The following is a 27671-nucleotide window of genomic DNA, read 5'->3' as shown; positions in this document are numbered from 1 at the left end:
TTAAATTATATTTTTAAAAACTGATCTACAAAGGAGGGAAATATTTAATGTCTTTTGTAAAATGTCTAAACAGTACATGGAAATTTCCCGATTTTAACTAGTTTGCTTTTACATCTCTGCTTTTCATTTATAATGTTCCAAATAAAACACATTGGATATTTTGATTTTTAAATATTTTTTATTACACATATAATTCGTAATTTATGAAATATGTTCATTTGTGCTGGATAATTATTTACTTAGACACAATAACAATTTGTAACAAATAATTCGGTGTTGTGGCTTAGCAAATCGCATTTCGCATTTCGAGTCCCGAATCTGTGCTGCAAGTGGTGTAGCTAAGGCCAATTAATGCGAATTTTACTTATCTTATGCTCTAAACATAGAATATTCAATACAGTTTAGGTGTTAGTACGACTAAAACAAAGCGATTTTTATTTTTTAACAAATAAAAATGATGCAATTTGCATTGTGAGGCTCTCGTTGAGCTAATCTAAGTGGAAACGAATTCGATGGATTCTCCGTGAGGCAAAGACGAATGTGCATAAGCAACTCACACACATGTGCCAATACAACAACAAGATCGTGAAACTGTTCCCATGGGAACAAAGCGACAATTATGATTGGATAGAGAGAGAGAGAGAGGGAGAGAAAGAGAGAGAAAGAGAGAGAGAGAGAAAGGCAGAGAGATAATTGAGTGGCCTTAAAAGTCGTAAGAGTTGGCTTCATCGTCGCCTTTGCGCACTTTGAAGATGAACTTGTAGATGATGGCAGCAACAATGCCGCCCACAATGGGTCCCACCCAGTAGACCCAGTGGTCAGTCCACATGCCCTGGACGACGGCTGGTCCGAAGGAGCGAGCTGGATTCATGCTGGCACCAGTGAGATTAATCTGTGGAAAGAAATCTCTTCACATGCTAACCTTTTACTCGTATTCACTCTTCACCTACCGCACACAAATGTCCCGCTGCAATGGACAGGCCCACAGCCAATGGAGCCGATCCCTTGATGTCCTGGCGACCCGGATCGGACACGGCCTTGACCACAAACACCAGAATGAACGTGATCAGCGCCTCGATCAACACCACCTGACCCACATCCAGCGAGGCATTAAATGAGGAAACGCCGAGTCCGGTGGTTAGTATTCCGCTGAGAGCTGCCCGGATGACAGCTGCTCCGGCAATGGCGCCCACGCACTGAACGATTATGTAGAAGGCCGCCTTCAGAATGCTCATCTCGCCGACGATCAAGAAGCCGATGGTGACGGCCGGATTGATGTGGCAGCCGCTGATATGTCCAAGACCCTGCAAAGTGCAAAAAGAGTAAAGAATAAAATATTGGGATTTTGTTATGGGAAATACTAAAAAATTGCATCTGTGTATCTATGTATCTATGTATCTATGTATCTATTTATCTATGTATCTGTGTATCTATGTATCTATGTATCTATGTATCTATTTATCTATGTATTTATGTATCTACATATATCTATGTATCTATGTATTTACATATATCTATGTTATAATATATTTTATCTTTGTGTATGTCTCTGCCATAATATAAAATGCAGGGAATTTCTCTTTCTGTAATCCCTCCAAATATATGTATAAATATATTTATTCAAGCAATTACACACATTAAATGATTTAAATCTTTATTGCAGATAACTAATTGCAATAACACTTGGCATCGCATTCTAAAGAACATTAACAAAATTAAATCTGCTTAACGAGGTCATAAATATTTTCGTTTAATATCTCGTCGAGCTTGTATTTTAATCACATATACTATAAGGTAATGCCATGATAAAACAGATTTACCAGCTAACCAAATTTACAATGTAAGCCAGTAAATAAAAGCTGAGAGTAGAAATACGCATATATATGAAGAGCACTCCACGTCCCATCGATGGATCTCTCTTTCACTTTGTGATCAGTTGACAGATACAGTTTCATTATAGACCCAAGCATCTGCTCATTGTGAAGATCATGTGAACGCTAGACATTAAATGTCAAGCCTTCAAGTTGAGCACTTGTTGCTGCCTCGTTTCTGGGTTGGGCAATGTTTACCCTTTGCCATGGCGTCTGCATTTTGCCTCTTGCACAATGCTGGTTAACGCCAGTAACAACTTGCAGCGGATGCAAGCAATTTGTCAGACAGCTGAGTTGCACTCAAATACTCAGTTACTCAGATGCTCAGACACTCGGGCATTGGCTCTGGCCAATGGGCAACTCTCTAGCTCGCTGTCAATCGCCTTTAAAGTTCAGTTTGATGAGCATTTGGCTAAAAGTAAAAGTGATTCGCATTCTGTTGAGTCATGAGCCAAGCTGTCAGCTCGAGCTGTCAGGCTGGAACTGGAGCTGGATCTATAGTGGCAGAGCAGCGCAGCTGAACTTGTTGTGCTTAGAACGAAAGATACACAAAAACACGAATAAGAATAACAAATTGCCACTCGAGCGGCGAGTGAGTACGGTTGCGACTACGACTCGAAGTCGACGCATGACTGTGAGTATGAGTACTCGTGTTATGAATGAATACGCACTACATTCAAAAACGCGTCTATGCCCAAGGCCGAGGTGCAGGCTTCTATGTACTACCATATCGCAGTGCGATTTCAGTTTCGATTTAGTTGTGGCTAAGCCTGCCTAAGCTCGACTCCGCGGCAGGTGCGGGCTGGCCGGCGTTAAGGGGCTGGGGCCACTAGTTTAGGCCCGAGCGGTGCACAGCTCGAACGGCTTTAGACACATTTCGATGCAATCTTCGAAGTTCGCTTGGCCTTTGCCATACGCACGCTTTGCAATTTATAATTGTTTTTTGCTTTACTTGTTTTTGGTTGCTTTTCATCAAATTATATAAGTGCAGTGCGCTGCGGCTTTTGTTGCTCTTGTGGCAAAGTGACTGCGTGAATAATACGCTGTCAGTCGCACCTAATCATCAAGATCGCGCACATTTGCAAGAGTTGCTGCTGCTGCGATTGCTGTGGCTGTTGTTGTTGTTGTTGCCACATCGATTAGAATGCACACTTGAATGAGTCATGATATTTCGATGTGGCACACACACACATTCACACACTCACACTAAACCTATCATTAAATAATTTGATTTACGTATGCAGCACAAACATGCGTCAAGTGCGTGAGAATAGAGGCGGGCAAGTCATAACTATTTGCGAAGTCTAAACTGTAATTGTGGAGTATATGGAATAACAGACCAAAAAGTATTTATTCGAGTGTAGAATAACAATGAAGAAATACTCTTTTATTTGTAGCATAGATTGTAGAATAGTATCAAATTATTTTTATAATTTATATGTATTGTGAAATGCATTGCAGTTATAAAGTACCAGCGTCAACTGGGTAAAGGTACTTTTGAGTGGTTCTGGCCACGGTTAAGGTTTGTGAACTGGGTGTAAATACATATGCATGCAACTCAGTTTTTTTCAATTTGCATTTTTAATTATTTTATTAATTAAAAGATATTTGCTTAAGACAAATTTATTTTGTTTCAAATTATTTTCTTGCAAATTAAATGGTTATATGTATTTAAAGATATTTGATATTTAAATTTATTGTTACATTATTAAAATATATGTAGCTGTCATATTTTCATTCCAGCTTCCACTCCATTCACCTTATGTTTTTTGGTTTAACTATCAGCCAAGTGATCTGGTTACATATCTAATAGCAACATGCTGAAGGGAAGATAGAGAATTGACTTACGTTGCATAAAACCAATATACTCGTTAAACTTCTCGAACTTTTATAGGATATTTGGTTTCCACGAAATTTGCATCTATTTTTATAGCATTTATTGTGTTGGTCACTTTAGGTAACTCCATCTCTCTCACACTATCTATCTCTCTATTCGTCTCTCTCTCTCTCTCTCTTTTATGCTGTGTGTCTTACTATTTGCACGCATTCGCTGATATATGCATAGATATAGATAATGATCGCATGGATTGAGGCTTACGCAGGCGCACGAATGTCTGCGCGCATTTGTTGTTCTCGTTGTTGCTGTTGTTGTTGTTGCTGTTGTGCGACATTTGCGCGTTAAATCATATTTTATGGCTTTTTAGTTAAATTGAATGTTAACTTGTTCGTTTCGTTCTGCTTTGCTGCATTTGTTGCCGTTGTTGTTGCTGTTGTTGTTGTTGTTGGTGATTGTTGCTGCGTATTTCAAGTTCGTTTTGGCCAAAAAGCCGAGCAGTTGGCCCAAAGCTTGTAGCTGGCTTTGCCATTTTGGCTCATTTCGGCGCAGTTTTGTGGATCGTTTGATTTTACTGAATTGAATCGAATTGAATTGAACTGAGAAAACGTGAATGGTGCACGCACAATTTTGTAGCCCATGTTGTTGTCGTGTTTGTTTTTGTTGCATAATTAACGCACACGCACACAGAGACAGCCACAACTGTGTTGTTGTTTTTGTTTTTTTATTGATCTTGCATGTTGCACCTTGATTGGTGCTGGAGGTTTTTTTGACTTTGACTTCGCGCTTGGCCTTTCAGAGTTTTTTCGCAGCTCTGTTTCAGATCGGGGACTCATCTGTTCTATGGCATATTGCGTTTCGTCCGATAATGGCCGTAAATCAAAGAGCCAATCCCTAATTGCGGGCCGTGCATCTGATTAGACTTCAGCTCAGCTCAGCTCAGCTCAGCTCAACTGCCGGCACTCAAAATTTATGATTATTATTTCTTGGCGTTTCGCTTCGTTTGGCGACCCGCATAAAAAATCAGCACTGGAATTTTCTTCCCAACTATACGGAATACTCAGATATGACTATACCATATATATATTATATATTTATATATGTTTGCTATTAAAATCAAACTGTCAACAGTTTAGCATTTCTATGGCTTGTTGTTGTCATCTATAATCGTTCTGTTGTTTGCATTTTCTAGCTGCCCCACTTCCTTTTGTCAACTCATGAGACAATGCAACGCAAATCGCATACAAATATCGCCGCTGTTGACGTCTCCGACGAGCTTAAACAATGATATTATCTGGAAGAGCGCGAGCTGTATTCACATCACTGATTAGGCTCTGACTGCACCTAACTAGATATTCATTTGTAATCGAAACTAATTATGACTGGTTCTGTCGGCAAATAAAAAGCTAAGGGCAAGGGCTGAAAACGCAGTCATATATTTCATAAGTTATAAAACTTGTAAATATGAATATATTTATAAGCATATCTTTTATAATAATTTATACACTTATAGTTGAGTAGTTGAATGTGTATTTCAGCTGCTTTTATATGTTTCTTGAATGCGTTTTACATAAACTTTCATTATTTGTTTATATAAAATATTATAGTTATATATTAGCAAGTACATTGTGTCCTATACAAAAGTTGGGATATTTTTAAATTAAAGCCTGGGGATATTTTATATATCCCAAATCGTTGCGGCTGTATGGATTTAGTATTTTTCATTGACATATTGCGAGATATTCTGTTGCCTTTAAGAATATGCGTCGTATTTCCTGCTATATTTCAATGAGAATACAATAATCATTACCTACCTACTATTTGTTTAAGATACTAAATTCATATCTACCTCGCCTCTCTTGCTCTCCTCTCTTCTTCCTTGTGCACCTTAAGTTCTTTTCTGCAAATGATATATAGATTTCATTTCTCATTTCTACTTTTCTATTTCTCAACTTCATCTTCAGCTCTTTTCCCTTGCAAAGAAATCTGCCCAAATTATAATTCATGCACATATCTCTAATGCTCTTCATAATAGGCATCTAACACGCTAAAGTCTAATAATAAAGGGAAATTATGTTTGTAGTGTCTGCTGCTTGGATTACTGTACAAATTCCCCTACACACTTGAATACTTTTTCCATTTTTCATTCATGCTACTATACCTATATAAGATTAAGTGTGTCGCAACGCAGTAAAATATTGTGTTTGGAATTGTTTTTTCTCTCGCACAGATGGCATTAAATGTCGCTCAATTAGCACGTTTCTCATTTGTTACGGACTCTGCAACGCAGCTGCCAACATGTGTTGCTCTTGGCGTTGTTGTTGTTGCTGCTGTTGTTGTTGTTGTTGTCGAGCTGCTGGTTGGCTTATTTAGAAATCGAGTTCGATGACTGACCGCAAAAAGCAAGCGAGAGCAATCAGGTCTCGTGCCACACGTCATGGCTGCAAGTGCAACTAATTGTCGCAATGCTGCCCGCATTTCACAGCATGCAACTCGTGCTTCGTGACTCGTGACTGGTGACTATCTTTCTTGCATTGGCCAATCGCACTTAATTTCTGACTAATCGTTGATGAAAGTGTGGAAATTTCGAAGATACACTCTCATTGCCGACGATACCATTCGCCAGGCCAGCAATTACGCAACACCTGCTGCAGCAGCACCGTTCACACGTGGCTGGCTCAAGCCCAACGGGCAGTCAGGCAGCCTATCGTGATGTCCGTCATATCGCGATGGTAGCCAAGTCTAATGCAGGCACACACAGCTGCATATAATGTGCCCATATCTGATGAACATGATTATAAAATTAGAGTTTTGCAATAGCTGCAATATGAAAAGTCACTTCGAATGATTGAACACCCTTGCGAGAAATGTTTATAGCAAACTCTATTTTAGTAATTAAACTTATTAATAGAAGATAAGCGAAAATAATGCAATATTCATTCCAACATTAGGCTTGGTATCGAATACTTATTTAAGTGACTCTTCAACTTGCAGATTTCTCTTAAATTTTGTATTTTCATATGATGGATGAATGAACTAAGGTAAAGGTAATTTTTCATATTTCGGTAAGGACAACATAAATTGATAATACTAATCAAGTTAACTAATGAAGTTTGTTTTACAGAAACTTTGACATCTTATTCACCCACATGTAAAGTTATTCCTCTTGACATATGAATAATGATCTTGAATAGCTCAAGCCATATTCATATCCATCCATTAGTTACGTGACTTCCATTCTAAGCAATTCCAAATTAACTTCTTTAAAATATCTTCATTAAGTTAATATTCAATGAATTCAATATTCATTTTCTGGCATCACAAAGTGTTTCTTTATTTGAGGACAATTGAAAGCTAATAGAACTTCACTGAATGCGTCGCATTAGACATTATTTTGTTTGTTAATTAACTTGACTTATCGCCAGATCAATGATTGATTACGAACCTTCAACTTTATAGCACGCTACGCTCGTCTACTATAAAGTTATAGCAAATCGAGAATATCTCACGATGATCTACGCAGTCTTGGGTTTGCTGTTTCAGCTGTTGTAATTTGCTGTCATAAATTCGATTCAAAATCGAGCAGCGCTTAGAATTCTAAAAAAAAAAAAAACAACAACAACCAAGAACAACGACAGAGCTGAAACATCAAGAGGCATAACGTAATTAAACGCATAATAATCTAATTGCATATTTTGCGTGTTGATTAATGTTAATTGCCGACGCAGACGAATTCGCATTTATTATTCACATTCACATTCGTATTCGTATTCGTATTCGTATTCGCATTCGCATTCACATTCGGAGTTTCAGTCCGAAGCTCAGTGCGTTACTCATACGCAGCGTGCGCGGCGCTAATGACCACAGCAGAAATTGTATCTGTATCTGTATCGGTGTATCTGTATCTGTATCTGTATCTTTATGTGTAGCTGCAGCTGTGGCTGTATCTGTGTGCCGTGTCGGTAAATCTGTCAGCTCTGTAAATAACATTCGCACGCAGCCAACGCGTCGACTGCGCCGCATTCGATTGCGTTTTTATGCGCTTGTTGTTGTCGGATTTTAAATGCCAATGTCTTGCCCAAAATGCGACTGACCAGCGAACAGCGGCCAGCGGCCAATAGCCAACAACGGCTGCGTTCTGTGAATGAGTTTTGGCCCGGCCGAAAGTGTAACGCGGCGGTGGCGTGTCCCTGAACGCATGATTTGCTATTTCTATAAATCGCTTAGTGCGATTGGTTTGTGTATCGGCTAAATTTGGAATAATGTGTGATTGACTATGGGAAATTTCATATTTAGCTAGGGCAAGAGCTTTGAAAGGACATTTATTATTTGTTGGAATATGGGAGAAATGACTGTGGCCATTTGATATTTTATTGATGGGATATTAAAATATGGGATATTTCACATAATGCTACGATATTGAATACATTTTTGGTATTTTATTAGATTTTACGGCATTAAGTATGAAATATTTGCCATTTTCTTGGACTATAGCATAATAATTATTGAACATTTTATATGGCATATGGGATATTTATGGAGTAATTACCTGTGCCAATGTGGCCACCGTCAAGCCAAAGGTGAACGCTATCTGCGGCACTGTCGCACTTCCGGTCGCCGTGCTGCCAACGCCAATGAATACCAGCAAAAATGTGCCCACCAGCTCGCCGAGCAGCATGCGCCAGATTTTCTTGTTCTCCGTGATGTCGGCAACGCCAACGAATTTCGACATGTCTGTAAAGATAAACACACACACAGAGAGAAATACAAACATATTCGATCAGTATTAATATTAATAATGCTATGATTACAAACTTGCACAGCGCATGCCGAACTCTAATTAATTATTAAATTACTTATGCATCGACAAACATAATCAATCAATCAGCCATCGAGTCAGTTATCAAAAATCTGTAAATCGTGTCAAAAGGAAATCGAAATACAAGTTTTTTTTTTTTTGCGCCGAATTCGAACTTTGTTGTTCTCGGAATGAACACGAACTCGAAGCAGTTGTAAAGAGATCATTGACAGATGCTGATGACTTAATTGAGAATGTAATATAATAATGAACACTTTGTCATGTTTTCAGTACATATTCCAGTCGTACTCCTATTTCATATATCTGTTTTAGTTGTTATAGTAATTTGATATATAATCAATCAATCAGTGGGCCACAAAATATATGAAATGTAAAGTATTCTATATATATCTATTCCTCGAATTAGGTGATCTCAAACTGGATAATGACCGAAAGATATTTCTAGAGCTCTGCATTATATTCTAATATTAATTACTAATAATTTCCTATAAATTTTATATATCAAAATACCTAAGAAAAATCCCTTTCCCTTTCCTATAAGTTTCTCTCACAAATTCAACAAACACTGAGGTAATTCTTAATTTCCCTCTCGAATATCGTGTGAAAATTCATTTCATGTTAGTTTTCATAATCCATTGAAAGTTTCACACCCATTGATTAATTAATTGACTCGCATCGCACTCTGCGCATTATTTCCTCATTTGTTTAGTTAGATCTACGTTGTTTACGTTGTGCTGATGTTGTTGGGGTTGTTGTTGTTGCTGTTGCTTCATTCATGATGTTTATTCAAAGCCAATGCTAATCAGCTGAGGTGTCAATTAATTTGTTTAAACAAATAATATTGTTGAATTGACGCCTTATTTGCGAGAACGAACTGTGCAGTACTTAAGTGTGCCTACGACGTGTGTACTTAACCCAAGTTATTTATAGCCAATATTGTCGAACTAGAAATAAATCAAATACTTGATTAACTATGAAAACTAATTTATTATCTGTTTTAACACACTTTAAATATTTGGCGAAGCTTTATGGAACCAACTTTGGGCTTGGAGTAAAATTTCCCCTTAATTAACAGTAGATTCCAGGTAAATACTTGTATTTGCTGTTAAGTATTTTGATTCTGCCCTACTTTGAACCGACTTACGCAACTTGAGGGGTCATAAAAAAGATTGTTTATAATCCGCATGTAAATATTGTGCGGAATGAATGCTTATCAAATTCCCACTTTTAGCTCAGTCTGATAAGCGATGTTATCACAGGTTTCGCACACTTTACTTAATACGCCAATTATCTTCTACTGGGTCCCAGTTCCCGTGGAACACTGATAACGCAGGAGGGGCGGAAGGGGGCTACTTAACAGGAGCTCAACTGATTCGCATCATAAAACAATTGACAATTGACCATTGACGACAACGGCAATAGAATTAGTAAGAATATTATTTATAGAACAGAATGGAAACGCTTGACTCACATTTCATTCAGATTCATTGGGTATAAGTCGCAGCAGATATCAAATTGAATCTGCATAAGAAACGTGTGCGGAATATGTGAAATATGATTATGGTTAGCGGGGAAATTAAAATTAGTGGGAATTCAGCAGCTGCCTTCGACGTCTCTCACTCCGGCCAGCATAATTAATCAAAGTCAATTGTCAGTAGTTGCGATAAAAACTTAGTTGCGAGTCTTATAAATAGATATGAGAAATGAAATAGGGAATAGACATGATTGGAATGCGTCAACCTGTCTGCATGTCGAAAACAGTTTGCATGCGAAAAGTAAGCCACAGTGAACACCCACAGCTGATGAATTATGGCCGTATGCAAATATGAGACTCGAATTGGCGGCAAAGCATAAATAATTCGCATAAAAACGAGATCAGCGTGCTGACAGCCAATCTAAGAGCGCAATTAGCATAAGCCGAAATTAATGGTTTATTTGCATTGGGATATTTGTTCGGCTGTTCGGTTGCTCGGCGCTGTTCATTGTATGCTAAGCGTTCGCTAGCATTCAATTTGTTTATGCTAATCGGAATCTGGCGGGGCAGCCGGTGCGAGGGCAAGACAAGTGCTATTAATGTGTGAGACAATCAATCAATCAGTCAGTCACCGTCAGTCAGTCAGTTAGATCAATCAATCAATATTGCATCAATGCAACGTAGCGCATCATCATTAAGCCGCTCTTTCCATAACGGCGCTTTATCAATCACCGTTGAGCGAGGCTCCCTCAAGTTCAATGCGATCCACTCGATGCCAACTCGTTTGGAAGTTGAAATTGAAAAAAAGTGTATAAAATAAAAATTGAAAATGAAAATGAATATAAAAATGGAAATGGACTTGAGTTAGAGATTTAGCTAAGTCGACAACCAGTTTTTATTGTCAAATTGCCCTTGTCAGCTGAAACTTCCCTTTCAAGCATGTAAAGTGCTTACAGCAGTTACAACACTGTGATAAGCTGCTTTTAACTCATCCCCCGGGCTCATTGAGGTTGACATTCCCCGTCGCGTTATTAGCGCCCGAAGTGTGACTGAATCACAACCATAATTGATGACATGTAACTCGTTTGCCGTTTAGGCTCTAATCTTGCCCGCTGGCCATATTGGTAGCCATTGCCTGATAAGCCAATAGCAATAAATAAAACAATTTGTATAGTGCTTAAATATGCTAAAAATAGTTCAAGAATGTAGGATTATACAATTAATCTTATACTTGGAACAAATATTATTTATATATTATATATATTTTTATGAAACCAAAGAGGTTAAATTTGATTCTTAGCATAATGTTGGAATTTAACTTATATTTGAATAGCGCTCAAATTGTTCTGCTTTGACTTTCCTGCATTGTGATTGCCAAAGTCACATAATTTCTATTGTTACTGTTGCTGAAATGTTCGTATATGACTTAGGGCAAATAAACTGTTTATCTAAACATATGACTGTTCCTAAAATATACACAAATTTTTGACTACCAGGCGCATAATAAATATTGTGTTATGGCAGCTTTATCTCAGAACTAACTGAATTCGAAAGTTCACTTTCTGATTACATTTCAGACACTCTTATCAGAGTTAGCCTGGACAAGAACCATCTTTTATCTAAATTACCCATTTTAGTTTGACGCAGAAAGTAGGAATGAGAGAAAGGGGAATTTAATTTGGCTTAACCTTCAAGTGGATTTAATGGTTTATGTTTTTTTGTATATATATATATATCTATAATTTATTGTTTTTATTAACTCCTTGGCCACAGTCAAAATGCGTAAGTCATGTTCGCAGTGTTTTATCTTAAGTGATCTCTATGAGGCGCTGCCATTGAGCACAAATCAACAAGTTTAAGACTACAAAAATGGGTCTATAAAAATGAATGCCAAAAAGGAGAAGCAAAAGGCCAAAACAATAAACATTACACACAATAATTGCCAATTGGACAAAGCAAATATAAGAAAAAAGAAAAAAAAACATTGAATGTTGATTTTTTTCACCTTTTTCTTGTGGTTTCTTTGGCGAGGGCGTGACGACAAGACATTGAATGGATTTAAATGATCGAAAAATAAGAAAAAAGCAAGGCTACATAAACTGATTGTCTCTAATACCTACAGAAATCTGATCAATATTAATTGTGAGTATTGCCTGAAATGCTATTGATTGAAATAATTCATAAGTTACGAATCGTTTCGCGATAAATCGATGTTAAGTTTCCCAGAACATACAGCTCTACACCTATAAATATCATCGAACAAGTGGCAGCATATCGGATAAGAAGAGCATGAAAACAACATGATTTCAATTAGTGAAAACGCGCATCAGCCGTAAATACAAATAACAAGAATTTTTAATTGACGATAAACACGAACAACAACGCCCTCTGACGGCAGTTAGCACAAATTCCAGTAGCATGTGTCACGAGCTTAACGGTATTCCGAAGCTGCCGCTAATGTAACCCAAATAAGCGTGCATAAACGACTCGCAAATCACGAGCAGCCGAAGCAGCCGAAGTACGTCAAGTACTTCTCAGATTTCCAGCACACAAAATTGATATGCAAAGCGGGTAGAAAAGTCAGCACAGTCTTCCGTGTTGCGATTGAAAAGCAATTCGAACACGCAGAGAAAATACCCTGTCCTGGGGGAAGAAGTACAAACATATGTTATACATTTAGATTAAAGTACAAAGATAACAGATAGTTGCAGTATAACAAATATTAATATGGTTTTATAGTTTTATAACAATTCAATGTAAATGTACGTAGCACTCGTTCGTATAACGCTATAACACTTTATACTATATGAACCAATGAAAAGTCGCATAGCATATTGTATTGAAAAGCTTACTCATGTCCATCACTATAAGTATACCAGTATTACTTTTTGATATATAAAGTATTGAAATTGTCACTCAACTCGCCATCCATAATATCAGAATTCGTATTGCAGTATCAATATCATATGACACTTTAAAGCGCTCAGTATACATTAAATGTCTTTAGGTAATATGTGAATTGCTCTTCTATCTACAATACCTATTCAAACTGAGTACAGGGTATTTTACAGTCTCGAATTTCACTGTTATACACATAGGTTTTTGTCGGCGCTGGAAAGATTGAGATCTTGATGTTGCTACTGATGGCATATGAATGAATTTATAAGAATACATTTGTAGTATTTGCAATAAAACACGATTCATTCCGAATGTCAAGGTCATGCTCATGCAAGTACACACACACACACACACAAACACTCGTTCCGTATCAGAAGCTCGGCATCAATGGAGCTGCTTTGGCTTGGCCAGCTAAAGTTGTTAGAGGCTTGCCTTACTCCATATAATTTATGTTAACGGTAAAGTTGCGGCCTAGAAAGGAAATTTCATTGCATTTACATGTGTGTGTTGGTGTGTGTGTGTGCGGCACCGGACCGGTATAACAAATTCACAGCGAGGGTAATTTAAGAAGTACCAGAAAATTTTTAGCTGACTGAATAACGGAAGGCAATCTAATATTTTGCTTCTAGAAATTTGTTTGTTTTATCTAAAAATTGACTAGCTCAATTAATATTGAGCAATAATAATTGTGAAATTCCTTCAAATTTGCTAATCAAAAACAAATATGGAAAGAACTTACCGAGAAAAGCAACAAGAATTAATGCTTAGTTCGCAAATGAAATGTGATATTTTGATTGACAAGCAAAATTTAGCCGACAGTTGAGCTCTGTCGTAGTTCGGGCCAAGTTAGTGTCTGTGCAAGTGCCGCTAGCTGTAGTCCTCCTATTGCTAGTCAGATACAATCTCTTGCGGTGTGTCCGCCTTTCATGTGCCCGACAAGACTCCACAATTTACGAGCCAGCGGCGATAAGATAAAGACCAATGACAAGGCCAGCAAGAAGAAGAGCCAGAGCGACGATGATTATGAGTGTGTGTGTGTGTGTGTGTGTGTGTGTGTGTGTTGGGGGGTGCTTACTGACTAACAGATTGTTCAGTTACGCAATAATTAGCTTGCATGACTGCCAAATAGAAATATCTAAGAATCAGGTGAAGGCTTTCAGATATTTATGTCTGCTTGCAGCTCGTTTGGTTCTGCTCCACTTCCGCTGCAGCTTGGCTCACATCCTGCACTCAATTGGCAGTGCTGCCAAGAGGATGTTCAGCACTTGCTGCCTTGACCAATGGCCAGGGCTAAGGTAAGGGCAAACGCAAAGGCGAAGGCGCGGCTGGCCATCCACGTGTCAGCACACGCCCCAATAGAAGCCAAGTCAAAGGCTTGGCCTAACTCTCTCTCTCTCTCTCTCTGTGTGTGTTTGTGTGTGTGTGTGTGCCACACCTAAATCCTGTTAAAAATCACTAGCACTATTCATTTTGGGCGTTGCCTTGACTAACTAACTGCCTGACCGAGTGACTGACTGATTGACTGACTGACTGAGTCGACTGTCTATTCATGGATATGAGCGCACAACGCTGCGTATGAGCAATGTCCCTGACAAACAAATTTCCCCTTTATGCATAATAAAGCAAATAGCGAATTGGATATAAGTTTATAGAGCGTCTCGCATTTATGAGTTGTGGACACGCACAAATCGCATAACTTGCTAATTTACGAATAGCCATATGTGTTTCCGAAATGTTTTATTAAAGTCTGAATTATGAAGCGCACAAAATGATGATGAAGAGAAAACGTGCCGCGTTTTTTTTTTCGACTCTGCTGCCATGGCAATTAATCAATATAATCCCATTATTAATTTCGACCCACTGCAAACTCCTTCCCGGCACTTGCTGCGAAAAGGTGATGATTTTATTAAGACAGTCGGACAAAACAAACAAACATCAGCAGCAGCAGCAGCAGCAGAGACAGCAGCAACAACAAACAAAGCGCAGTTCTTCATAGTTAGTGGCAAAAAACCAGTTCTTGGCCAACAACAAATAAGACACGGCTCAAAACTCAGCCATAAATTTTGTTATAAATTCATTAATTAGTCAGCTTAGGCACGGGCTGCGACTGAGTGTGCGGGAGGTGTGTTTTATGGCCTGCTAATTTATGCCTTTAAGCGGGCTCGATTACCGAACCGATAAATCTAACCCAGGGAACTACGCCAAAGAATTCGATGAGTAAGCTTATCTTATTGCAGATCATTTAACAGATCTAGCTAATGGGTTTCTAAGAATACTGCTCTATGGCACAAAAAGTTCTCATCATTAAATTTTGATACCCTTTTCCTGTTTGACAGTCGGGCAGCCTTTGTTAAGTGAGTTTAATAAGTTTTTACGACTCTATCGGCTACTTATATAAAAAATGTTTATTTTTTTGCTAATGATTTTGCATTTGAAATTTTTTGCTGAGAGTCACGCAAACAAAAACTTTCCATGGAAAACAGATTTTCAAGTGGAAGTGATTCTGCCTGGCTGGATTATTAACTTAATTATAAGTCGCAGTCATTAATAACATGTTGAGCTACCGTTGAGCGATTAGACCAGTCACAGCCCACAGTAAGTGAGAAGCTGGCGCCTTCATCTTAGTCTCTTCTTCATCCCCTCTCGCTCTCTCTCCCTCTCTCTCTCTAGAAACAGTAGCAAATTTGCCACAAATTTCTCTATGTGATGTCATTCCGTGTGTCAACTAAAAGATAGTTTCAATGCGACTTCCGACTAGCAGTCGTGGCTGTGTTTAAGACACGATGTTGGCCTAGCATAAATTATGAGCGCACAATTGTCGCTCCAAAGGTGTTGCCAGAAGAGAAATTATAAACACGTTTTCGCTGTCCATTGCCAAAGCTCGTCGCTTCGCACAGCGAAGATCAATTACAGCCATTGTTTATGTGAGTGTGTGAGTGTGCGTGTGTATTCACTGTCAAGGTTAGCGGCCTATGTCAGGGGCTTTTAGCAGCCTGTTGTGGCCGATATATAAACTCAATATTGGTTTTTTGTTTCTCACGCGCTATTTGTGTTTGGACAATTGTTAAAACAAAAACACATCGAGTTGCGTACATTAATTAGCTGCTCTTGCTCTACCTGCGCTAGCGCAAATTAATTAACGGAGCAAATATTAAAGGTGTCTGTGTATTCGTGTGTAATTTTCTCAATTTCAATTTCAATTTCAATTTCTTATCGCTGTGAAGCAGCTGACGCCAATTGGCTTTATCTTCTGACCCGAAAGCTAAGCAAACTGCGCTGGATTCTGAGGAAATTATTTGCCATAAAAAATGTATTTGCCATAAATATCAATAGACGGCCATAATTTGTTGACAAATTTGCCTAACTGTCGCTTTGATTGCCTCTTATTTTTATAACTTTTTATTACTGCCAGCTTTCGTTGAGGAAGTGATCACTGCTTAAATAGCTGAAAGTTAATGTTGTGAGCCACAGCTGGCTCTTTTGTTATGAAAACGTCAGCAAACAGCCAGCAGTTAACAACAAAACTTCGTCATGTTGCCACGATGAAAATATTGAAAAGCAATCATTTATTGAATTAAAGGAAAAAAATCAACAAAAAGAAGGCAAAATACAAATCATATGCAAAAGACATGCACATTTGATTAAATAGCCAGAGATGATTTTTCAGTTTTCTGAAAATTATCATTAATTTCAGCTCGCAAGTCACATTGTTCAGTATTCGCTGAGAAAGCGAAGCATTCAAATTTATTCCCTTATTTAGCAGGGAAATTTTAAAAATAAATTCCTTAAAAAAGCTTTATCGCTTAATTTGTTGCTGTTAAATTTCTGTCTATTTTTAGCTGACTCTGTAACTGTTATACTTGCAGAAAACTGTAATATTTTATGATCATAAAATATTTCATGATCAAAGACCATTTCATTTACATTTTCTTATAATCTTGAGTCAGCGGAAAGAGCTTAAGAGTTTTGTCTGTATGAAGTACTATATTTAGAGACTTTGAATTTAGTATATATACTCCAGTGGAGCCTCATCTGACTCTATTCGACTATTTTTATATTATATAATAAGAGTTATTTTATATGGCAATATTTAAGATAGAGATCGTATATTCAATATGTATATATAGATACTAATATACCAGCCCCTAAACTGGTGAGGGATTAACCTGTAAAACTTATGTGCTATTAGTTCTCAGGCTGTGAGAAATAGAGGTACATATTTTAGAAGACTATATTGCTCTCATCTCATTAATATAAGGTACGGTAAAGATATATATCATAAGATATTATATGGGAATATTTTTCCATATTAATGGTAAAGATATATATCACAAGATATTTTTCCATATTGTATATAAGCTGAGAACTAATATCCCACAAATCTAGCAAATGAATTCCTGTTGACAAAAAAAAGTACATTAGTTACGCCCATTTAGACATGACGAATCGGAACGCCTTCTGTAAAGCTTCACTAAACATAGAACTGTAATTTAGTTAGAGACGCGCATTAAGGCGTGGCTAATCGAAGAACATGTATAATCTGGCGATTTTAACTGTACTTTCTAGTTTAATCTCTAAACGAGTATTGGACAGTCGGCTACGCCCGACAGTCAAATTTCAACTCGATTGCTGCTGCGCAGTAATTTATTGTCTTGCTGAAGCTTAACTGAAAATAATTTCCCTGTTTTTTTCTCCTTTAAGTAAACAATACAATTTGGGAAATATGTTCTGTGAAGTTTTTAACTCTTGTGAAGAAACAATTTATGCGCTTGACAAGCGTATAATTAGATTAAAGATATTAATTAAAGTTTTAATTTTGATGGTGTTTTCTTTTTGCCAAATTTTGTTTTGCATTTTTGCTAGTACTTTCTACAATTTCAATGGTTTTTCACTCATATTCAAATGTGGCAAATGTGCCACAACATATTCCACACACGAGCCAATTCGCACACGTTAACCTTCACACATACAAACACACACACACACACACATAATATTTACATGACAATACAAACCAGCTGCATGCCAAAACACTTGAAAATTTCCCCCGAAAATATATCGCCCATTCATTCAGTCGCTTTGCCACTTGCACTCACCTGTCTTCTCAACCATTTTGCACTATTTCTCGTGTGTCTCTTTCTTCTCCGTTCTTCCTCTTCTGTCTTTGGCTACTGCTGCTGATGCTGCTGCGGCTACTCGAGTTTAGCGCCGCGTGGGTTCGTTGCTTTCGTTTTGCGGGGTAAAAGTGCGATTGGGGCTTCGGCGGTGTTTTGTGGGGTATTCGAGACGTACTTGGGCACACTTGAACGAAATGATTGTGCCAAATGTTTTTTATTGCCAAATAATGATTGTTAAGGTTAAGTGGCTGGGAGTTGCACAATGGTCAGAGACGCAGACCCTTGACCATAAAAATTCGCCTCGATGTTCGATATTTCGTTTCGTATCGATCGAGCCGTTCACAATTGCGCAAATGCCGCTATACACCGCTATAAATCTGTTATACTGTCCGCAACTAACAATGACAATTTCACTTAACGGCAATTGTTTAGCATTTCTTTTGTAGGCGAAACTCTTGATTTTTGTTTTTGTTTCGCTTTTTTGCTTTTACAGCGCGCGATCGTTTAACGAAAATGAAAATGAAAGCGCGACAACGAAATTTACTCAATTTAATTAACTTGGCTTAGTTGGCGCCGCTTCGCCAGATAATTGAAATTGAAATCGAAATTGAATTTATTTTATGATAGCGAGCACTTGATGAACTATCTTTAAAAACTTTCTGACTTTGACTGTTTGGGCCAGAGTTTTGTGTTGGCCGATTCGCTTCGCTTTGCTTCGATTGGTGAGTTTTTGCTTTTGGCTTTTGATTTGATTTTGCTTTGCTTTGCTTTGCTTTACGTTCGCTGCTGCCACGTTCGCTGCTCGAGCGCAAATAAACGTTACGGCCGCTGTGTCAGTAACTGATATACTCTCAGTCGGCTCGCTGCCGCTAGCGCCGGCTTCGACGGCGACTGTGCTCGCTGGCTATGCGACAGCTGCGACTGCGAAGCCAGGCGTCGCAGTCAGCGCAGCCTTTTAGCATTTGGGCTTGGCGCTGAGCGGCTGCTGCTGTTTGGATTTACCGTTAAAGGACTGACTGCCTGACGACTTGCCCTTATGACTTAATTAGTACAGTTTGCATACGACCTATACCCTTAGCAAGAATGAGAATGCGTAGGGGGTGTATCATTTATACTTGGAAAGTATTTTCTAACCTTAAAAACTTTATCATCTAAATGTTCTTATAACTAAAATACTGCTATATTACTATACTATATTTGATGCCCTCAATTATTTCCTTGTATTATATTATATTTCTATTTATTTATTTATTGAATCCTTTTTTTTTTTAGATATTAATGTTAGACTGTAAGTTCCTGAACTAAACTTAATAGATACTAAAATACTATACAGCAGTATTCATAATTATTATTTATAAATAATATTTCTATAATAACTATATAATTTTAGACAAAAATACACATATTTGATGAATTCAAAATTTTCCACCTTTCTGTATTTAATATATTTAATAAAAAAATTATAATTTAATAATACAATTTTATTATTATATGTTTGTATTTAAACTATTTTAAATTTCTCGCTCGTTACATTTATATTAATATTTTTTGAGATCTCTATATAATTGAATATTGAAATTTTCAGCTCCCAATAATGTTTTGGCGAATTTTCTAAATATTTTTACATTTTTCTTTTGGCACGTACTAACTCTCACATTTTAAAATGTTTACCAGAATTCAAAAATTAATTCTTGTAATTCTAAGCAGTTCTTCTTTTACCATTATTTCAACAATTGTTTATAAAATAGCACTCTTTTTATTAGATTTAATACCGATAAAACATTCATTTAAAACAATTTTAATATACCTAGGGTATGCTATATCACATCACACTGTGAAAACCTTGCGCTCTGTCACTTCATTGTTGTTAACATTTCAAAAGTCACATTGAAGACACGTTCCACTCGAGAAGTGAACAAAAACTGATTAGGTCAACTTTCAATGCGTTATCAAAATGAAAAACTTAATTTTTCAGCTGATTAGCGGTAATCCAGCCTATCTACGACCTCCGATGCGTTGTCGTTGAATGGCGACATTACCTTTAATACTTATTTGCACATTAATAAGTTTTTGCTACGCTAATGGGTAATAGGGGGACGATGTCTATCACTCTTCACTTGTTTCTTCTGTTTAAACAATTTCCCATGCCTGTGCTCCGTTTTATTATTGATTATCATTGCACATTAGATTTTTTTTCTGTCATTGCTAATAGGCTCGCCCAGCTTATAGATACGCCCACTGCGAAACCTTGTCATATTTATTTCGGGCTCAAGCAACAGTTGCAATTTATTGACAAAACAAACCACGAGCAAACAAACAGAAACAGACGACAAAAACAAATATAGCCAGAAGATATAGTAGCGCGCACTTTTTTCGATATATAATGCCCGTTCAGACGGATTTTCGCAGCTCAGGAAAACCATTTGGCCATTTGCTGCCTGATAAATTGAATTATATGTGCTCAAAGCCAGACGGCCATAAAAATAGCCCGCAAGCAAGAGCCACTCGAAATTCGAACTCGAAATTTACGATACTTAAGATCGCAACTGTTATACCGAACGCCATAGTTGTTCCACCATTGTGTTTGCTACGATTTGATTCGATATGAGCCAATTAAAGACCTATGCAAATTGCATGCATAGGAAATAACGTATCGAATTGCAAATTGAAAAATAATGGGAAATTTAGCATATCATTCATAAATCTCAAATGTACTAGAGCCAATCTGTTTCTTTCCCTTTGTTGACTCTACTTGAAATAATTTGTATAAGCACGCACCTAAGACTGTGCAAAACAAATTTGTTGATGTCATCAGCCTAGATTGCTTTTTAGCCAGTCTCTGTCATATAAATACAAATTAGGTATTTCCATTTCCAAGAAATTTAATTACACTTTTTTACTATTGTGAACTTAAAGCCGATTCTACTTCATCTTTCTCGCTGCGAGCCCATTAAAACGGCGGAAAAACATATTATTTTTTGTTTAATTGTCGAATTTGCTTTGATCAACGAGCATGAACAAAAAGCGAGTACTTGATAATAATGGGAATTTCGAGGCATACAAATAAGAAGTAGAAAACAATTTGTTAGCAAGTTGATATCAAATTAAAAAAGAATTAATATGCAAATTAATCTCAGGAAGTAATGAGTGTTGGATACAAAATAATATTATAATTAGTATATATGTATGTATATATATACTATATTTATTATTTGTATTATTATTAGCTACTTAGACAGCTTAGCTGTCTGTCCAATTTTGTAACCAAGATTCAGACTAAGCATATGAACTTAATAGCATTCTGAATTAATAATTGATAATTAATAAAATCTGTTCTGAGATATTCTATAAGTTGATCATATACATTGGACATCTGCCTGAGTGCATCCAAGAGGGCAATTGAAACAATAAGAATTGATATTTGTTCACATCTATCATTTGTTATTAATGATAAATATAATATTATTATATTTTGTGTTTTCCTTATCTAAAGGTTACTTATCTTTACAACTATTTTTTTATTTGTTTATCATTTTTAATTGGCATGTAAATATAGTCTTCTAAATATACTGCGATATATATCTCTCTATTATCAAATATCTATCGAATAACTTTGGACATACATATATCACATATATTCCAATTCCTTTCTTTTGGGCGATAAAATTTCCTTTTTCATTTCAAGCCCTTTAATACAAAACCCAGTATAATAATAGTAGCTCATTAACTCTAGCCAAACTCCTCCCCATCCACTTCATATATATATTTGGACTTGAATGAAATTTCGTACACAAAACAATATCAAAAACTGAGCGATGTGCGTCGATCGGCGAGTGGTTTCTTGGTCTTTCGTTGGTGTTTTTGTTATTGGCCCGAATGATTTACAGTTATTGGCATGGCTAATCGGCGAAATGAATTTCGTGTGCAAAACTGGCAACTGGCAGCAATAAACGCAAATGATTCAGTTAAAAATGGAGCCATGAAATGGCCAAAATAAAAATTGGTATACTTTGTGGTTCGCTCAGGTGTAGTTGGGAGTGTGCCACGTGCAATTGCTATTGAGCTCTGAGCTATGAGCGGATCATTAGTTTGATCTGTATGTGCACGCACACACACACACACATACACAGACGGAGTAAATAAAGGTCAATGTCGCCCGCTTTGACACTTCAGTGCCCAGATTTAGCTACATCCATCAATCTTTCTGAGTCAGTGCGAATCCGAATTTGAATTTGACTCTCGAGTGTTCGAGTTCGAGTTCGAGTCCAGCCTGCATATATACATATATAGACTCTCTCGCTGTCGCTGTTCGCTGTCACTGTCACCGTCTCCCGTGTCGCTTTAATTATGTTTAAGATCTGCAATTTGTATCTAATATTTTCATACACTCATTGTTATTTATATTTTGGCTGAATTTGTTAGTTGTATTCATTCGCGTGTTTCAATAAGGCCAACATTTTGTTGTTTTTGCTGTCTCTTCGAATTCGTCTTCCACGACGACGATCTTGGCATGACTATGACTAACTGTTATACTTGAGGCATTAAGTGCTGTTATTGTTGCTGCTCGAAATCTTGGGCTATTGACAAAATGATTTTTTTTGCAGCTCGACGCACGCATAGCGTGGGAAATTCTTCAAAAAATCACCCAAATGTTTCTATGTGGGCGTTTGCTAATGTTTCAACAATGCATCAGCTGCTTACACAAGTATTTATATATCTGTATACTAGACTAGCTTGAACTAGTGTCTTTACAAGTGTTTTTTGTTTTCAATGGTTGTTAAAGAAGACGAAGGCAATGAAAGACTCTAGTAAAACTGATTATTTCATTAAAACTTTCTATTTGTAATTATTTTTCGGATTTCATAGTCGATTTATTACAGCTCATTGTATTTCTTTTTATGGTCGATATTGATCGACTTTTAAATACTCTTAGTATTTAATGTATTGAAACATAAAATTGTTATGCGAACTGTTATAGGCGTTGCTATAAAATATTATAAAATGTTTCTGTATAAAATAATTTAGAAAACAAAATAAAAGTAAATTCAGCATTATTTGTTATATGTTCAGGCTCAAAAAAATTTAATATTTATTAATCAAATTTTTATTAAAATGAATTACAATATTTTTATCTAAATTAAAATTGAAAATATATGTATTAAGTTCTAGCAAGTCGAATAGTTTATAAAAGTTTACTGTAAATTAATAAATATTTATTTAGAATGTCTTAGTAATTATATTTTTCAAAACTCATTTAAAAAGGTAAAATTAAAGCTATAAATCCTAATTGTATAATTGTATCCAATAAATTTCCATGATTACAGAAAGTACAATACAAATATTAATAATAATTGCTTTTAATCTTAAGAGATAGAAATGCTGAGAGAATCGAAACACTTTACTTAAAAGTTGTTTGGCTTTTTAATATATACTCGAACAGAATTAGCTGACATCCATCACGATTAATTCGTTGTACTCTCAGCACAGAGTGCGCCGATCGCTCGGCTCTGACTGATGAGGCGTCGTCTCGGGGTACTTCCTGCCAGAGAGGCGCGTGCGCTGCCAAAATTGCAGGCAATTAACAATCTTCGTATTAAGCTTTTATTTATCTTAAGGTTTTTTTTCAGCTTCGGCTTTTGCCGCTTGCCGTTTGAGTAGAACACTTGAGTCCGAAACAGAAAATTGATTGACACAGTCAAGTGCGTGTGTTGGCTTTTGTCTAGTTCGAAATTCGCCATTTGTGTTTGCTTAATTGTTGTAGTATAAAAATAATCGTATTTGCTCAGCCGAATACCAAGAACAGTATTTCAATTTGGCTTTTTTTTTCGTTTGGGTTTTTAGCTTAACTTGGCTTGGCTTTTGTTTTTACTTTTCGGCTGGGCTTGTACACTGAGTTCATTAAGGCTAAGAATTTTGGGTATAATGCTTATTTGAGAATGTTTGTAACAGGCAAGGGCGGGAGAATTGAAATTTATATATTATATATCGAATCCATTAGCTATAGAATCCATTTCGTTAAGCCATACGCGCCTGATGCAGAATATTTCGATAACTTCTCATCGATAAATATCATTACTTTAACTCAGCTTTAAAGAAGACTAGAAGAGAACTTTTCATACTCATCATGTGAAGTATGAATAATACCAACTCTAATATTTCATATTGCAGAGTATCTCCCAGTCAGTCACTGTCTGAGCACTCCACACTTTTACTTGTGTCTGCTACAGTTTTTGTAGTTCGATAGTTAACTTTTTGTTTGCAGTCTTGTGTGTATAACTCGAACGTGTTCTAGTAAAAAAAAAAAATAAAACTCATGAGCCCTGAAATGGAAATGGAAATTGTGATGGAAATACGGATGCAAACGTAAAAGCGAATGCGAATGCTGTCATAAAAATAAGGCAATTCGCAATGTGCTTTGGGATCGCTGATAAGAAACAGATTTACCAATTTCGAGCCTCGGCTACTTTGCTGCTGCTGCTGATGCCGATTGCCAGAAATGTGAGCTGCATGTGATTTACGCAAAACTTCCGCACTTTACGATTAAACTAGAACTTTTAGTGCGCACTTTATGTTTAATTTGCTTAATTGATTGAGAAGCCCCTTGAGTTATGTACGTCCGGCTTTTCATTTGTCATTCCCATCAGGCATAGGCCACAAGCGATGTTACCTCACCGATTTCACATTCGCCTGGCTGTTCAAGGGTAATAGGCGTGCAAATGGACTGCTCTGTCATGCTGGGCTGTTCAAAGTTCAAGGACTCGTGTCCTGGCACCCAACTGGGCGTTGTCCAAGTCAGCTAACTGTCAAAAGCTCGGAGAGCAACTCATAAATTTGAATAATGAAAAGTCAGCTTGGGCCGCCGCTGAGACTGAAACCCGGCGAGAGATTCTCATTTACATAATTTTACGATTCATATTGTTTCACTACATGTTACACAAACTGAGCTGAGCAATAAAACAGTATAATCGCTATATTTGTACGTGCCGTATTTTAAACAGAAAGATTCAATTAATTTCGGAGTGTTAAGCCAGAGAGCATGATAGAAATGAATACGGAAAATCCGTATACAAATTCATTTTTCGCTCGCTTTTGTATTTACTAACATAATAAATAGCATAAATAAGTAATTAGAGCCAAGACACGAACCTGTTATAATTTATGGCACATCATAAAAGTATGCTGCATTTTATGGCACGAGAAATGCAATGGGCAATAAAATAATAATGTAAAATAAATAAAAAAAAAAAAAAAAAAATAAGATCTTATAATAAATAAACAATTTGGAATAAAATAAATACTTTATTAATTAATAAATATTTTATTTAATTTTTAAATTATAATATTTTTAAATTTTATATCAATTTGTTCAGTTAATTATTGGCAATATGCCATTTGAAGAGTAAGAACAAATAAATATGTCAAACCAAACTGTGTTGATAAGATATAAAGTAATAAATAAAATGTTAATTTATTTCATTTTATTTATTAAGTTATATTTTAGCAACAATAATACATAATAATATTTTTAAAGCATAATAAGTAATACATTTATAAAATCGTGCCATTTCTTGTATTAATTTCAAGAAATATTTTCAATGACTTTTAAATTTTAAAAATTAAGTAGAGAGTTAAGACCGGGTTTCTAGGAAATACTTATTCAAGCAAATTAAAACAAACAAAAAGAAATTGCAATTTGAAAATGCCCAAAATAGAGACTTAGTGCATTATTTAATTAGCTTTTCACTCACACGATGAAAATGATTTACAAGCGAGATCTTCTAATCGGCTGTCACGGCAACAATTAGCTGAACGTCATGCGAATGACAGCTGGTAATCTGATAGTCTTCCAAGTTAACGCACCCACCTACACACGAGCTCAGACATATGCCTCGATGGGGGATCGTAAAGCCAATTGAATGCGGCTCTGTTAACCATAAATCAGTGTTTATGGCATACCACAGTGGAAAAGTTTTTTGGCTTGCACTAAATTAATTAAGAAAATAAGACATAAAATACAAAAAATACAAAAACGAATAAAATCAAAACATTGCGCCAAATAATTATTTGACTTTCGCCTCTGATAAGCCCAGCAATGAAAACGGGGCGGCAATTTTTCACAAACATCACGCGACCCGCGTTTCGCTGTTTGTGTACCAATTCTCTGTGTTCTCTGCGCCAATAAATGTCTAAATATTTAAACAGATCATAAAAGACAATATATCGCTGATTGCACATGTTTATTTACCAACGCATTGGCAGTAATTGCACCCACTGTCGTGCTGTCGTCACACAGCGTGACTACCCTTGCCCCCTATACCTACCCCGTTCGCCTATCTCTTCTACAAACTCTAACCATCCACGCCTACACCTTTGCGTTTCAATTGACATTTTGTTTGGATTGGTATATTATAGAAAGAATATATTAGTGTTGCATATTTATAAAAATACCACTATTTGTTTTTAAATTTTAATATATTTCATAAATATTTTATTTGAACTCATTCCTTACAGAAGCAAAATATTTTTTTTTTTTTAATCGTAGGGAGGACTCTAAGAATATAATAATTCCTTTAGTATTAGTATTTTACAAAAATAAATAATATTGTATATTGCTTATATATTTTATACATTACATTTACATACAAATAAAATATAATTTATTGCCAATTAAAATTTGAATTATGTAAACAAAGTTAAATACGTTTACTTTGCGGTTTTCCTATTTATTTTTTATTTGTTAAATTATATTTTTTTAGTTATTATGTAAAACTAATTCCTGATTATGTAAAAAAAAATGTTTGAACATATATGTTTGCATTTGAGCACAGTAAATTTTTAGCTATATTTGCAAACCCTTTTTCTAAATTAAATTACTTAATATATTTCGAGATTACTTTTAATTTTTAAAACATTCGTCATCTTATATTTTATATAATAATAATAATAATTAATACAAGTTAAAGCCAACCAATTAATAAAAGTAGAAGTACTACACATTTTTAACAGAAATGTTTATAATCAAATACCCTTTTTGGGTATATCTGCGCCATATGTTAGATTCAAGATCATGTTACATTACATTACAACAACAGCAGCAACAAGAGCAACGCTAGCCGACACGAAGGTGCGCGCACGCGGTCACTCCGCTGATTTGTGCCCTCAAATGTTGCTCCTCTCTCTTTCTCTCTCGTTTCTTCTTCTATTCAAGCGAAGCATATAACGTTTTTATTTTTTTTTTACCGATTGTTTGCTCTGTTCTCTGCTAATTACAGCATTCGCCAACGCAGCCAGCACAGTGGAATATCCAATTAGCATTAACAATAAAAATTTTACAGTATTTGCATTTTAATTTAACAAACAATTTAGCTAAATGATTCAGTTAAATGATTAATATGCACAAAATAAAATAAAAGTTTAATTTTAGTGCAAGTGGCAAACCGCTTGCTATTTGCTATAGTTTATAAATGGTGGTTGTGCATTTAGTCTATAAATATATATTTAATCGATAAATATTATTTAGTACATAAATATATAATACGGGCTATTTGATACTGAAAGTTTACTGTATTATATGGAAATGTTTTCGCAGAGAACTCTAGACTGATTCCTGATCTATTATATTCTTGATTCCGGTCGTTTTTATTTGTGATAGGTTACT

The 27671-nt window shown here is 36.2% G+C and overlaps 1 protein-coding gene across 2 annotated transcripts; it reads right to left on the bottom strand.

The window, feature by feature from the left end:
- Positions 1-158: 158 nt before the first annotated feature.
- Drip (aquaporin homolog protein drip) lies at positions 159-18844 on the bottom strand. 2 transcript variants are annotated; one of them, XM_018010698.2, is made up of 4 exons: positions 17993-18844; positions 8255-8439; positions 951-1304; positions 159-892 (listed from the first exon to the last, which is right to left on the bottom strand). In XM_018010698.2, the coding sequence occupies exons 1-4, from the start codon at positions 18006-18008 to the stop codon at positions 704-706; spliced, it is 744 nt and encodes a 247-aa protein (XP_017866187.1). In that variant the 5' UTR covers positions 18009-18844; the 3' UTR covers positions 159-703. The 2 variants fall into 2 exon arrangements, with proteins under 2 accessions (XP_017866187.1, XP_017866188.1); XM_018010699.2 differs by lacking the exon at positions 17993-18844 and adding an exon at positions 13636-13659.
- Between the last annotated feature and the right edge of the window lie 8827 nt (positions 18845-27671).

This window comes from Drosophila arizonae, chromosome 5 (genome assembly GCF_054131065.1).
Source record: "Drosophila arizonae isolate 15081-1271.41 chromosome 5, UAZ_ARI_1.0, whole genome shotgun sequence".
Classification (NCBI taxonomy): Eukaryota; Metazoa; Arthropoda; class Insecta; order Diptera; family Drosophilidae; genus Drosophila; species Drosophila arizonae.
This window is presented reverse-complemented; position numbering and strand designations above follow the sequence as displayed.